General features: G+C 33.2%; 1 protein-coding gene across 6 annotated transcripts; it reads left to right on the top strand.

Annotated features, from left to right (window-relative positions):
* Positions 1 to 356: 356 nt before the first annotated feature.
* Positions 357 to 4,627, top strand: LOC121207773 (disease resistance protein RUN1). Of its 6 annotated transcripts, none has more exons than XM_041078146.1 (5): positions 357 to 1,087; positions 1,170 to 2,277; positions 2,610 to 2,927; positions 3,126 to 4,328; positions 4,421 to 4,627. In XM_041078146.1, exons 1-2 carry the CDS (start codon positions 447 to 449, stop codon positions 1,813 to 1,815), a joined length of 1,287 nt encoding a protein of 428 aa, XP_040934080.1. In that variant the 5' UTR covers positions 357 to 446; the 3' UTR covers positions 1,816 to 2,277; positions 2,610 to 2,927; positions 3,126 to 4,328; positions 4,421 to 4,627. The 6 variants fall into 6 exon arrangements, with proteins under 6 accessions (XP_040934080.1, XP_040934081.1, XP_040934082.1 ...); XM_041078147.1 differs by having other exon boundaries at positions 3,126 to 4,332; XM_041078148.1 differs by having other exon boundaries at positions 2,705 to 2,927; positions 3,126 to 4,627.
* The last annotated feature ends 10,700 nt before the right edge of the window (positions 4,628 to 15,327 follow it).

Below are 15,327 nucleotides of genomic sequence, written 5' to 3'. Positions count from 1 at the left end.
CATATTTTTTTTATCCTTTAGTTAATTCGATAGGGCCGGGCCCAGGCTAAAAATATCTTACCTGATACCCGATTCATTTTTAAAACAGATTTTATTTTTTATTTAAACTTATTTTTCGAGTCCATATTTTTATTCAAACCCTCCCACATTTCTAGCGGAACTTCGGATTAAGTCAGATGGCAGACTAATGATGAATTCTAAAGCACGTTTGATTAATGATTGATGAAAAGATTTAAAGAAAAAAAAAAGGGGGTAGAATCCCCTGTATCCTCACAAGAGAGATACCGAGCGACACCAATCTTGACTCAGAGATAATGACAAAACTGAAGTCGTCGCCTTTGATTTATTCTAACAAAATCCATATTTCGATAAAAGAATACCATGTTTTGAAGTTGCCTTGTTGTAATTTGCTGTCTCTGCATCGATCACACAATCCAAACTCTTTCATGGCTGCTTCTTCTTCCTCTTCTTCTCCTCAAAGAGACACATGCCTTAACTTCATCACTTATTTACTCGAAACTCTGAAACACAGAATAATGAATATCTTCTTCCATGAACAAGATCTGGAAGACGAGGAGCAACTTTCTCAAGCACTTCCTCAAACAATTGTTTCTTCTTACTCTTCTCGTCAACTGAAGCATCAAGTTTTCTTGAGCTTTAGAGGTGAAGACACACGTCTTAACTTCACGGCTCATCTACTCAAAGCTTTGAAAGACACGGGAATGAATGTCTTCTTCGATGAAGAAAAACTAGAAAAGGGGGAGCAACTTTCATCAGCACTTTCTCAAGCAATTGCAGCTTCAAATCTCTCAATCATCGTTTTGTCCGTAGATTCTGCTTCATCAAAATCATGTTTGGCAGAAGTTTCTGACATCATGGACCGCAAGGACACTCAAGGACATATTGTTCTTCCCATCTTTTACCATGTTGATCCTTCCAATGTGCGAAATATTGGTGGGAGCTTTAAGACATCCTTTGAAGACCATGAATTAAAGAGGCCAATTGATGAAGTGAAGCGATGGAAATCTGCTTTTGTTGAAGTCGGTAAATTAAAAGGTTGGCACATAATAGGAGGCAAATTCGACAGGTAACTATATTTTTCTCATCTTCTAATTTTATTTCACTTATATTTGTTTTAGCTCTCATATATAATTTTTATTACTTGCTAGACCTGAAACAGAGTACATCAAGGATATTGTTGAATATGTTATAAAAAAGTTAATGAATAATTATTTTAGAAATGCTTCTGAAGAATTGGTTGGAATAGATGATCAGAAAAAAATGATTTTGGGGCTAATTGAGCAAGAAGATACTCGCATAATAGGACTTTGGGGAATGGGTGGTATAGGCAAAACTACCCTTGCTGATGTTGTATACAAAGAAGTCTCTCAAAAGTTCGACGATAGTTGCTTTCTTCATAACGTTAGTCAGAAAATAGAGAAACAAGGGATGGAATCTTTACGAGATGATTTTCTTACAGAACTATTAAAGCAAGAAATTCATATACGCACCCCTTCAATTGGACAAGACTTTATCCAAGAGAGGTTGAACAACAAAAAAGTAATTGTTGTCCTTGATGATGTTAATGACTCAGACCTAATGAATGATTTGGGAGTTCAGTATTTTGGTGAAGGAAGTAAAATCATTATAACATCTAGAGATAAACAAGTACTTAAGAATGGAGAAGCAAATAAAATACATGAGGTACTGAAGTTAAACGAGAACGACTCTCTTCAACTTTTTTCTATATTTGCATTTAGACAGTTGAATCCTGCTGTTGATTTTCTAAATCTATCGTACAAGTTTGTACGGTAAGCCCAAGGGAGTCCACTTGCTCTTAAAGTTTTGGGTTCTAGATTGTATACAAAGTCTAAAAGAGATTGGGAAAGTGAGGTGGATAAATTAAAGGAATACGCCCAACCAAAAAATTCACAGATTTTGAAGAGAAGCTTTGATGGGTTAGATGAACTAGAGAAGAATGTATTTCTTGACATAGCATGCTTCTTTAAAAACGAATCAAAGGAAGATGCAGAAGAAATTCTAAGTCGCTGTTATAGAGGTGCAGTGTCTGGAATAAGCAACTTACTTGATAAGTGCTTAATTGATATCATAACTGATATTCCATTTTTTAGCATAGACTACTGTGAATGTGTTTCAATGCACGACATGCTTGAAGAGATGGGGAAGGATATTGTTCGTCAAGAGGCTAAAGAACTTTGGAAGCACAGTAGATTATGGAATCCTAAAGATGTGTATCAAGTGCTCAGATATAATAAAGTAAGCATTAATTGCATTTACATTCTTTATATTTTTCATATTTTTGTGTGATTTTAATCAAAAGGGTAAAAATAAAAATAATTATGTGTAGTCACATGTTAACAAGTTTAATTATTTGTAATTAGTTCATAAAACATTGTTTTACTCATGTATTAAGGTATAATGAAATAAAATAAAACTATTTTATATCTAAATTTCCTCTAATAAAAAGGATGTGTGCCTAATTAGTCTAAGCTTTCCTTAATATAGTTACTTTTTTTAATGAGTGATATATTGGGATGATCTTAAATTTCTCTTTTACTAATACTTGATAAATTGGTTTTTGTTATTAGGGGACTGATTTAATTCAAGGATTAAAGTTAGACATGTCTCAAATTGATAATCTAAAGTTATGTCCTACTGCTTTTGACAACATGTACAATCTTAGAGTTATTCTTTTCTACTTTGCTGGGAGATTTTGGAAGAAGTGTTCGGAAAAGAAGCTTCTTGCCGACCAAAATGATAGTGTATCTCTTCCTGACGAGTTAAGGTATCTTTTTTGGGATTATTATCCCTTCAAATCTTTATCAAGTTTTAATCCAATCAATCTTGTTGTGTTGAAATTACCACATAGCGATATGGAATTTCTTTGGAATGAAGACGGTTATCAGGTATACTTTCCTACTTTCTTCATCTAATATTTAAAAATATTTATATTTATAATTGATATGTCAGTGAATAATAGGATGGAGTCTTATTAAAAGCTTTTAAAAAAATATTTTTTAATTTTTCTTTCACTTCTGATACAATCCAAAATAAGTTGACAATGCTATGAAGTAATGTAGCTATTTTATATTTTGATTGCGCAGAATCTTGTTAACTTGAGGGAGATTGACCTTACTCAATGCAAGAATTTAAGGAAGATCCCTAATTTATTAAGTGCCGTCAACCTTAAAAGCCTTTGCTGCAATGGGTGCGAAAGTTTGGTCGAACACCCTTGTCTCGATCATTTGGCATATCTTAAAACGCTTGAACTTGAGGGATGTCATAATCTCAAGAAGTTTCCCGAGGTCCCAAATCACTTTTCTATTTTAGAATTAGATGAAACTGGAATCGAAGAAGTGCCTGATTCAGTTGAGCATCTCACTAGTCTTGAACAGTTGTGCTTGAGAAAGTCAGGGGTGAAAAAGGTATCGAGCAATATTTCAAAGTTGGGATTCCTTCGTTCTCTGTATCTTAGTCATTGCCCTATCACCGAATTCCCAAAACACCCATCAGAATTATACTTATCTGAGACTCAAACCGAATTCCCAGGAAACTCAATCCTTGAGTTTAAAAGCCTTGAATTTATGCATATAGATCATTGCAACAACCTTAAATTTCTCTCAGACCTTCCACCATATCTAAGGTACTTGGTTGCACATGACTGCACATCATTAGAAAAAGTATCGTTCACAAACCAAAATCTATATGAACTCGAATCTTCAGAAGATAGTCATGAATTTTTCATGTTATTCTCTAATTGCTTCAACTTGAATCAAGATTCAATTAATAACATTGAGGCAAATGCGATGATCAAAATTGGATCCGTACTAAAGAAATGGGAAAAGGAATCTGATTGTGATCCACCAATTCTTGTTTGTTGTTTCCCGGGAAACGAAATTTCGGCAAATACGTTCGAGTATCAGAGCATGAGTTCTTCATTAATTTTGGGACTATCCCCAAATGGGTGTAGTGGGAGAAGATACTTGGTTTTTGTCATCTGCCTTGTTGCCGATTTCGCACATGGTCATAAATATGAAGATATTATATGAAATTGTGAATGCCAATTGACGGCCACTGGTGGTCATTATGAGAAGTTCAAAAGTGAGTGGTATTGCAGTCCAGAATTTGAGTTAGTGCAGTACATTGGTGATCATGTGTTCATTTTGTTCAGTGGTGCTATGGTTAAAAATGACAAGGGTTACCTGGAGGCATCATTTGAATTCCACATTAAAAAGTTGGACTTAAGCGGCGAAGAAGAACCTATCAAGGTGGAGAAATGTGGTGTTCATGCGTCTTATGTTGCATAAGTAAGTGAGTTTCATTTCACTTTGTGATATTACCATATTTTTTCTTCCAAATGTTAACACTAAAATTTTAACTTATGAATTGCTTATGACAGAAAATGAAGTGCTTTATAACCAGGATGACATCTTGCTTGCTCTGCTTTATAAATTGTTTGTCATTTAGAAAGTGCTTTAGAGTGACTGCTGTTTGTTGTGGCTCACCCAAATTGTTTATTTTTTGAATGTTGGTTTTGTAGTTTATATATAAGATTTGTGATTGTTCCACGTAATCATTTTATATCTAAAATTCAAATTTAAGTGTCTATTAAGCTTGCAATGTATCCTACCAATTAATTTTCCATGTCAGCTGTCATATTACCCAGTTAGAAATTTTAACTAGCTATATTTTAAGAATTTAAATAAAATTTTAATTGAATGCAATTTTTATTAAAAATTAATTGATTTTCTAAAATTATTTTACTAAGACTTTTTTATATTTGATTGCTCACAAACTATCATTCACCATTTTTTATTAAAGAATTAATTGATTTTCTAAAATTTTTTTACCAAGACTTTTTTACATTTGATTGCTCACAAACTTTCATTCACCTTACTTTATATATATATATATACACGATATTTAAATAGATGAGGTTAAGCATAAATAATTACTTACTCTATGCTTCTATCTTCCTTTCTATTTCACGCCCAATACCTTGGCAGGTTTGTAGATATGACATCTCGATTACCCAACTCCACTCTTAGGGTCAGTTCTGCATTGCTTTTCAAAAGCACTTCTGGCTCCAAAAGCACTTTTGGAAGAAAAGTTGTGCAGAACAAGCTGCTTTTGGCTGAAATTTTTAACTTTTCAGAAGTGCTTTTGAAAAACACTTCTGAAAAGGAGAAGTTAAAATTTTTAGCTCCCAAAAGCACTTTTAGTGCTCAATTACTTTTTCACCCCTCCAATAACAGAGTACTTCTCCTTTTTTTTCTTGGTACTTAATTACAAATGTGTTAAAATCATTAATTAAAAATAAAAAAATATTTTTTAAAATACTAATTACAAATATTTAATAGTTATATTTAAATATTTAAAATATAGTTTATATATTCTAATTAAATTTTATAAATAATTAATATTTATTGCTTAAAAATATTTAAAATTTATATTTTATATATTAAAATATTAACAAGAAATTATAATATATTTTTTTATATTCTTACTAAAATATAATAATACTAACTAATTTAAATATTATTTAAATGTATATTTGTTACTTGATAATAACATGTCTAAAATAGATATTTTATTTCTCAAAAGCACTTTTTGACAGCAATGCTAAACACTCAAATTTTAAACCAAATTTTTCAAAAGCACTTCTCAAAAGCACTTTTCCACACCACTTTTCAAAAGCACTTTTGAAAAGCATTGCCAAACTAGCCCTTAATCGATGATTGTTTTTATAAGACCAGATTGATGAATCGAATTAGTTAGATAAAAATCATTTAAGGAATCTGCCGAAACTATTTTTTTAAAAAACGGGGTCGACTTGATTTTTGAAAAGAAAACGAAAATTGGAAGTCGCCACTAATCCTTTTTTTGTTTATGTATGATCGGGGCACTTAGAAATTTGGTCATTTTAATAAAACAATTTGATTTACTATAACAACGATTTTGATCTACGAAATTTGAGAAAACGGGTTCGGGAGTCGGTTAGGTACAAGGAAGGATTAGCACCCTCATAACGCCCAAAATTGGTACCTAATTAATTAATTAACGTTTTAATGTCGAAATTTAAAAACTCAAAAATAATTTAGAATATGATCCCTTTTTTATGTTAATCTATACGAAGAATTTGCTTGAGTAAATCGAAATGGATTCTAAAGACCTTGTCCCGAAGTAATAAAATGCCACATCCAGTACGTTAGGACTCAACATTTCAGACCCTCGAGAATAAGTTGGTCTCTTGATTTTCAAAAATCACGTGTTTTAATTTTAAAATGTTATTGGGTCATTTTGATCAAACGAGAAAAATTGAAATCTAGTACGTTAGGGCACGATCTCTTGAATCCCCCAAAAACAGAATATTGCCTTTATTTTTAAAATTTTCTTTTTAAATAATTATCAAACGTAAACTAAAACGACATGGGCTTATTTGAAATGTGATTCAAAGATAACCGATTATATTTAAACATAGTTCATGGGGAATAATAATGCAATAATATAAAACAATTATACAAGTCAAGAATATATGATAAATAAATGATATGATAATACTAATGTACTATAATAGTCATAGTAATATTAACAAACAAATTACAATAATAATAAATGTGAATATGAATAAGTAAAGATGAAATAAATAAATAATAGTGAGGACAATAATAATAAAGTAATGAATAAATAAATATAAGGGAAAAGGTTTGAAAATATTGGAAGTAATGAACCAAATTAAAATAAATAATATGTAAAGCACAATTTGTAATAAAACATATATAATAATATGACAATAATAATAACAATAGTAATAAATAAATAAATAATGATAATAAAAATAATAGTAAAGAAAATAAAGATAAAAGTAGTAATAATAATAATAATAATAATAATAATAATAATAAAAGTAATAATAATATGTTAAGTTATAATTGTAACGCCCCAATTTTCGGGAATCCTGTGAATGTTGGCATAGGTTTAATTATGTTAGTGGGCCTCTAGAAAGCCCAAACTTAAGATAGAACTCGACAATTTTAGTTAATTTTTGTTTCATAACAAAAAGGGGGTGAAATTATGAAAAAGAACCTATGTGAAAATGTTTGAAAATGCTATAGGCTAATTTGTAGTGGCCAAATAAATAGTAGTGTAAAATAGGAGGATTTGCATGTCAAATTCCCCACTTTTAATGTAATGGCCAGCCAAGGTGATGGATAGTTGATAATGTATGCATTTTAGGATTTTAATAGTTAATGAATGATGGGCATTAACATTTTAATAGTTAATGGATGATGGGCATGATAAGCATTATGGGCATATTTTTATTGGAATTATGGCATGAGTATGGCACAAATATTAGTATATCATTTATGTGTCCTAAAATGTTGAGTGATAAGAATAACAAAAGGAAGTAAAGGAAGGTTGTTGTTCATTCTTTGTTCTTCATAGCTGAATTTGAGAGAGAGAGCAAATAGGGGAGGAAACCCTTGAATATTCGGTCACTAGGAGGGGGAAAAATTGAAGGTAAGTTCTTGGTACTTTGCTTCTATCTTGATGTTCATGAGTTCTTCTTGATTCTACCCTAACTCATGAAGCATATTTTAGTTTTTGGTTGTTGTTTCATGTTCTTTTGATGAAAAATGGAAGATAGGTGAAGTTGAGCCAAACAAATGATCATGCATGTGCCTTAGATGCTAAAGGGAAAAATCGGCTAACATGTTGTGCTTTAAAATGATGAAATGGAGATTATGCTTAAGTAAAAATCATAGATATATGATGATTGACTGGTGATATACATGTTTAAATAACATGCATGCAAGATAGGTGTATGAAAGAGTGATTTGGTAATAAATCTGCTTGGGACAGCAGCAGTAACGTGATTTTGGAAAATCACCATAAATTGTGGAAGATGAATTAGAAGCTGAATAAATTATGTAATTAAAGCTTATTGAGCCTAGTTTCTAATGAAATAAACAAGAACATATTTTGAATTCTGTACAATGAGAAATTTGATTCGTAATGAAGAGTGGTCAGATTAGTCAAACAGTAAAACATGGGAAACTTTGAGAAAACTCTGGTATTGATTGGCTAAACCAAAAATTCTGAAAATTTTATGGATAGAAGATATATGAGTCTATTTTCAGGGAAAATTAACGGCACTTGATTTGGAGTTTCGTAGCTCCAGTTATAAATAATTTAGTGACTCTTGCTCAGGAAGACAGCTTGCAGTGAAATTATGATTATGTGGTAAACATTGACAAAAATTTGTTAATGAGTTGCTTATTGTTTTCTTATAAGCTTACTATGATCTGTAGGTATGGTTGGCCGAATATTGTAAGGGGTTAATACATAGTTTGTATTTGAACAGTTAGATTAATGTGTTAGTAATCCAATTGTAGGCAGTTCGTGTGTGGATCTCGTCAGCATATCATCACAAACAGGTGTGTAACTAACACCCTCTTTCTTAGCTAGATCGGCAAAAGCCGAAAAGCCGAAATGCCGAAAACTGGTATTTTGTAGATTTGCGAGTGTGCGAATGCTCGTGAGGTAAATCGATTAATGTTTTTGGTAAGCTGCAAAATTTGGACTGCAAAGTGCATGATTTCTGTGCCCTCGATATTTTTGGGCTTAATGGGCCAAAATTGGAATGATGGGCCAACGGGCCCAATTCGGTAAGAACCCTCGGTACGTGATTCTGTTAGTACATGAAAGGTAGGAATATGCATGAAAAACCCTAAAATAGATAAATTACTGAAATACCTTTAAAAGTGGAAAATTTACAGTTTTACCCCTAGTAGATAAATTACCGAAATACCCCTAGGGTTAAATTGACCTAAATGCATGTTTGACTGTTGTTATTTACTGCATGCCATGTTGTTATTATCTGATGCATGGGACTGGGATATTGACGGAGGAAGTACTGAAAGTGGCTTGTCCACGTACTGGAGGCTTTGCCTCAATTTACTGTTAACTGAGCAGCAAGGCTGCAACTGTGGAGTGTTGGGCTGGGTGGGTTGAGCTATTCCCCACATGGAGTGTATGGCTGGTACGGGTGGAGTGTAGTGGTTGGTGGGTTGAGTAGTCTCCCCAAATGGGCTTGCATATGTTTACTGATGTTGCATGTATTTTGAAATGGGCCTATGGGCCATACTGTTATCTGAATAAGGGGCTAAGGCCCAGTTTATTGTAATCTGAAAAGGGCTCTGGCCCAGTATCACTGTTACCTGAATGGGCTTAGGCCCAATGGGCTTGAGCTGACTTGGGCTTTGAATGGGTTTTCCTTACACACTGAGTTTCCCCAAACTCACCCCTTTTATTTTCATCCACCCAGGAAATCCCCAACCATAGTGGGCTTGGAGCTGTGAGGGAATTCCGAGTGGCCACCCGTTCTGAAAGTTTGATTTTCTTCTGGTGAACTGGACATCCTTTTAATTACGTTTGAGGTTTTGGGCTTTTAAATGTAATAAGGCCGCTTATTTATTTTTGATGGTTTTAATATGTATTACTAAAATAGGTATTACTTATTTTAACTGTTGAACTGGATAGCTTTAGGACGTGTTTTCAAAAAAACAACAATTGATTTCAAAATAACACGACAACAGGCAAAGCTTCCGCAATGGAAGTATTTTCCAAAATTAATCACTTTTTCTAAAAATGACTTAATCAAATCGGTTTCCTAGAAATATCCATGACGTTAAGGTGTGACAATGGCGGTATGCATGTCTAGGATTGGATCCGAAGGGAGCTTGGTACTTAAGCAGTCCGATGGACTCACCACCTCTTTTCCGGTTTCCTACCTGGTGCACAGCTTCCATTCACTTGGTTAGTTTGACAAAATTTGGTTTTTTAAAACACTAAAAAGGGAACACGGGTTTTTGACTTCAAAGTGGCACGTCGGATTCGGCCTTAACGTCTGGGCCGGGTTTGGGGTGCTACAATAATAGTAAAATAATAATGATAGTGACAATAATATATTAAGTGATAATAGTAGAATAACAATAGTAATAATAATAACATATTAAACCAATTAATTTAGTTAAAACATTGAATATAACAAAAAGGACTAAAATAAACCTAAAATGAAAAAATCGGGGCCAATTTGAAAATAAATAAAGTAGAAAACGACCAAATCGAACATGCAAACAACAAAGAGGGACCAAATCGGGCAATAAACCCTCCCTCAAAAACGCACAGCATCGAGTAGGACCCGATTGAAATCCAAGCACAAATTCAGGGCGAAATTAAAATCCCAATAAAACTTAATTGCGAAGTGATAAAAAGCGGAAGGACTTATTGGGAAAATATCCCATCAGGACAAAAAACGCGCGGATCCCCTAGCGGGTCGGGTCGCATGCGCGGGTTGAGGGCCAAACGGCGCCGTTTTGTGGTCTCCAAAATCCCATTGAAACGACATCGTTTTATCCTTCTATACAAACCAAATTTAACAAAAAAGGTTCATTTCTGCTGAAAATAAAAAAAAAACTCAAGAGGGCCTTTTTTTCTCTTCTAGGGCTCCTGCGCCAATCATGGGTACGGTCATCGGACCGACGTTTTTCGTCGCGCCGGCCACCGTACACGGTGGCTGAAAACCAAAAAAAGGTAAAATTTTCGTATTTTTTTATTTATCTATAAATATATACATATATGCTGTTTTTAAAAGATAAAATAAAGAAAGATATGTATAAATAGGTTCGAAAAAGAAAGAAAAATAAAAAGAAAATAGATAAACCTTTATTTCGAAACCTTTGAACTCTCTTTTGTGTTTCTTACTGCGATTTTATGTTGGTGTTTAAATCTTTTGATTGTATTTCTACTCTGTTTCCTTGTGTTTGAAAGTCTGTTTTTTTATTTTTCCGAGAAAAAGAAAAGAAAAAAAAAGTCCTTACAATGGATTTTTGAAGGCTTTTTATAACCTTTTTTACACAAATTTTTTTTATTGTTTGCTGTCTCTTCTTCTTTAAATCCTTGTAGGTGCAAGTGGTAGTGGCAGGTGACTGAAAAGCGGTGGAGCAGGTGGCTGACAAGGCTAGGGCGGCTGCTAGATAGGTTTTTCTTTTTGTTTTTCTGAAAATTTTTGGGATTTTAGGTTAGGGTTTAGTTGGTTTGGGTTTAATTTGGGCTGATGGTTTAATTGGGTTTAAAATTTGGGGTTTAGTTGGTTTAGTTTGGTTTAGTTTGGTTTTAGGCTGGAGTCTGTTTAGGATTGTAAAATGGGCCCAGGCAATTTGAGCCTTCTACAGCTGCCCCTCTTTGTTCATTGTCGTGTAACGAGAATAGAGTAAAGACATAAAGAAGGGCAAATTTTGCCCGGTCTTGCCGAGTCTTGACTTCTTTGGTGCTCCTCTTCTTCAAATAGTGTAACAGCCTAATTTTCAGTGGTGTCGGAACAGTGATTCGAGATCACTAAATCGGACAAATGAGTAGGAAATATTATTAATTTAGTGAGTATAAGTTAAATGTGAAGTTAGGAAAAATTTTGAAGTAGTAAATAGTGTACTAAAAATAAATATTAAAATAATTAGAATCGAAAACGAGGTATCGAGACCTCGGGAATTTTAAATCGAGCCATAAATATTTTTATAAATATTTATGGAGTGTTAATAAGTCAGTACTAAAGTTCCGTCAAGAAATTTTAAAGTTCTGATAGTTAATTGAACAAAAAGAACTAAATTGTATTAAATGCAAAATTGTGAAAAATGATTAAATAGCTTAAATGATAAAAGAAAGAGGGTTTAAAAGGAAAATAGACCCAAGGTCTCTTTGGGCTGGACGGCAATGGCATGAAATCAGCAAGAAAATAAGGAAAATTAAGGGCAAAATTGGAAAATTGCAAAATTTACTTAATAAAGCTAGGACTAAAGTGGAATTATCTAGAATTCTCTTCATTTCTTTTCATATTCATCAGATGAAAAATAGCCATGGAGGAGGGTTCAAGCTGGTTTTCATACTCTAGCTTAATGTAAGTTTAATTCTTGCTTTCTTCTTGAAATTTTTATGTTTTTGTGACTTTTACAACTAGGTCCACTTGTTGAATTCATTAGTTTTTGATTCTATGAAAGAAATTGAAAGTTACTATGAATATGTGCTGAAAGTATATGATGATTTGGCATGGAATTAGAGCTTTAAATTGTTTATATGCTGATTTTATTGAAAGAATTGAATAGAAAGTGAATGTTTGGGACCCAATTGTAAAAGAGTTTGAAGTTAGAGTTTTATGCAAAAATTATGAATTTCAATAGTTATTAAATAACTTATAATGTCTAGGAAAAGTATTAATTTATAAAATTATCTTAATTGAGGGGTTAATTGAGCAAGGACTGAATTGTATGAATTGTGAAATTTGGGGCAAAATGGAAATCAACATTTTGCACTAAAACTGTTTTGGACAGCAGTAGTCTAACTTTGAAAAATCACCAAAAATTGTAGAAATGGAATTAGAGGATTAATAAAATATGAAATTAAATCTTATTGAGTCTAGTTTCTTATAGAAGAAGTTATGTAAGCAATGGAATTTCAAATCATGAGATATGATAAATTTTGTGAGACAATGTCAGAATGATTTCGGGTTCCCCTGTTCTGTAGAATCGATTTCATGTACCTATACTTATGCCAAATGATTAGGATGACATGATCAGAATGAGTCAAATGCTCCTAACTAGAAGAATTGTATGAATGCAGAAATGTCATGAGAATAATTCCTTTTTAAGGTGCCATTGCTCATAGTTCATTAGGGCTTTATCGCTGACGTGTTATGCTGCCCTCTTGTTCAGCTAGTATTCTTGACAGAAAACTCAAAGAAACAACCGTATTCTGCTCAGCAAGCTTGCCCCGCTGTAATTTTAGAGTCCCTTCCACTATACCTTCGGGGACATAAAGTTGCACCTCCCACTGCAATTTCAGGGGAGTAACTTTTGGTTTCTTTCATCCATCCTGTTGCAACTCAGAGGTATAGGATTTGTATGATCTTCAATTAATTTGATCTGTTACACCATTCATTGGGTGTAATGACCAGATGTATACGCTTGATATTTGCATGAACGCAAAGTATCATTTTTCTTTTCCTGAGAATGATCCTCTTTTATACTTGGGTTGACATTACCCGTTATTTTTCGAGGTGGCGTCACATACACAATACCTTGTTTTTTCGTGCAACTGATATCTTTAATAAAGAATCTGGAGAGATAGCCACAATTTTAGACTTATCTCTCTCAAATATTTCCAACCCTTAGGCTTGATGAGTTTTAAATAATGGTCCTGTTTCAGGTTCCTATACTTATTTAGAAGCTTCTAAAGTAATATGCAGAACTCCTTTTTTGAAAGTATTATTAGTCCACTAATCATTATTTCAATGCGAAATGCTTGAAAAAGATCATAACAATGGACCGGAAGGAAATTATTTAGGAGCATGGCTCGAAGCAAGTAAGTTAATCAAAGATAGCAAATGCAATTAAGAAGGAAATTTATTAGGACGTATCTTGAAAAGAATAAGGTAATCAAAGATAGCAAATTCAAAATAGGTAAAATGGAAAACTAGATGCCCTAGATATCGCAGCTTGAGTTTCTCTATACCAACTTCATGAGGACCCTTCTGAGCTCGATATGTATTTAGAGGATCCGGAGTACTTTGTCGATGCCCCAAGATGTAGCATACTTTTCATTGTTAATTCAGGCATAGCAAGACTATTGTATGCCCCACTTTGACCCAAATTTGAACCGCCTTTTTCGGGTTTTCAACTCAAATCCCCTTTGGTCTCAAGGCACCCTTTGCGGGTTTTCACTTTGGCCTTTTTCCTTTTAGGTAGAATACTTCTTAACTAGATTTGAATTCACTGGATTGGGCAAATCTTTGCCATCTATTTCGGTCAATATCAATGTCTTTCCAAAATAGGCCTTCTTTACTACATAAGGTGTAACACCCCTTGCCCGTATCCATTGCTGGAATAGAGTACGAGGCATTACCGAGGAGTACGAGTTTCATAACAACTTGTCTCGATTTCATACTATTTCATATTTAAGCTTTATTCACCAACGTATTTGAAATATCATCTTTATGCAAATAGCACACATGAGGTACATAATTCCATAATTATGAATAAACACATTTATCAAACATATTCCACATTCATATATCAATGTCTCATGTCTCCATATATCAAAAACCGTCATTTTTCTTGTTTTTCAGATAATTATGTGTAACCATTTATAAGCATGCAATTCACTATTTCTTCCTGTCAATCACAATTTCAAATGACAAGTTCATGTGAATGAGCTCAACCTTATTAGGTGTTTAAATTCTGTCACTTTCATTCACGTACTCATAATTTAACTAACATATCCTGTGAAACACAATCTCTGAATGACGAAATCACATAATTGAGCTCAATAATAATAATGATAACATTACTTACATTTCTTTTTCCACATGTTAAATTTACGACTTACCAACTTGTCCATTCAAGGAACGACTTACAGATTTGAATACATCGTGATCTGAAGCCCGAAGTCTAGCTGAAGCACATAAGTGCTAAACAGAAGCCTAAAGGCTAACTGAAGCACATAAGTGCTAAACGGAAGCCCGAAGGCTAACTAAAACACATAAGTGCTAAATGGAAGCCCGAAGGCTAACTGAAGCACACAAGTGCTAAATGGAAGCCCGAAGGCTAACTGAAGCACACAAGTGCTAAAAGGAAGCCCGAAGGCTAACTGAAGCTCATTAGAGCTGAACTGAAACCCCAAAAGGGTTAACTGAAACTCATATGAGTTAACGAAAGCTCGTAAGAGCTAAATGGAAAGAAAACACGAGAATTCGCAACAAACGCTGAATCTTGGTTAATTGGGTAATTTACCGCCAATTCATCTTTTTTACTGAAAGATCGTACTCATTTCCTGCGTTCCGTTCCTCCGAAATACTCAGTTCAATTCCATAACTTTTGTACATAATTTACTTATTTTCAACAATTAACATACATAAATATTAATCACCATTCATAAAATAATATTGAAATTTAATAATATTAACAAATGGTCACTAAAATTTAGTTATATAAACTCACAAGCAGGGGCGAAGCCAGAATAAATTTTTAGGGGGGCCGAATGAAATTTTAATTTTTTATAGTTTATATATTTATAATTTTTAAAGGATTAAATAGAATTTTTATAATTTTAGGGGGCCAAAGTACAATTTTACCTTTACTAATTTAAAATTTTAAGAAAAATTTAAGCGCTTAAACATAAATTTTCCAATTTAGGGGGGCCAGGGCCACTGCCAGACCCCTTGTATTCGACACTGCTCACAAGTTCGATTTTTGT

The sequence above is a fragment of the Gossypium hirsutum genome, chromosome A10, assembly GCF_007990345.1.
Source record: "Gossypium hirsutum isolate 1008001.06 chromosome A10, Gossypium_hirsutum_v2.1, whole genome shotgun sequence".
NCBI classification, from domain to species: domain Eukaryota; kingdom Viridiplantae; phylum Streptophyta; class Magnoliopsida; order Malvales; family Malvaceae; genus Gossypium; species Gossypium hirsutum.
The sequence above is the reverse complement of the archived record's forward strand: the minus strand, read 5'-3'. Positions and strand labels throughout refer to the sequence as shown.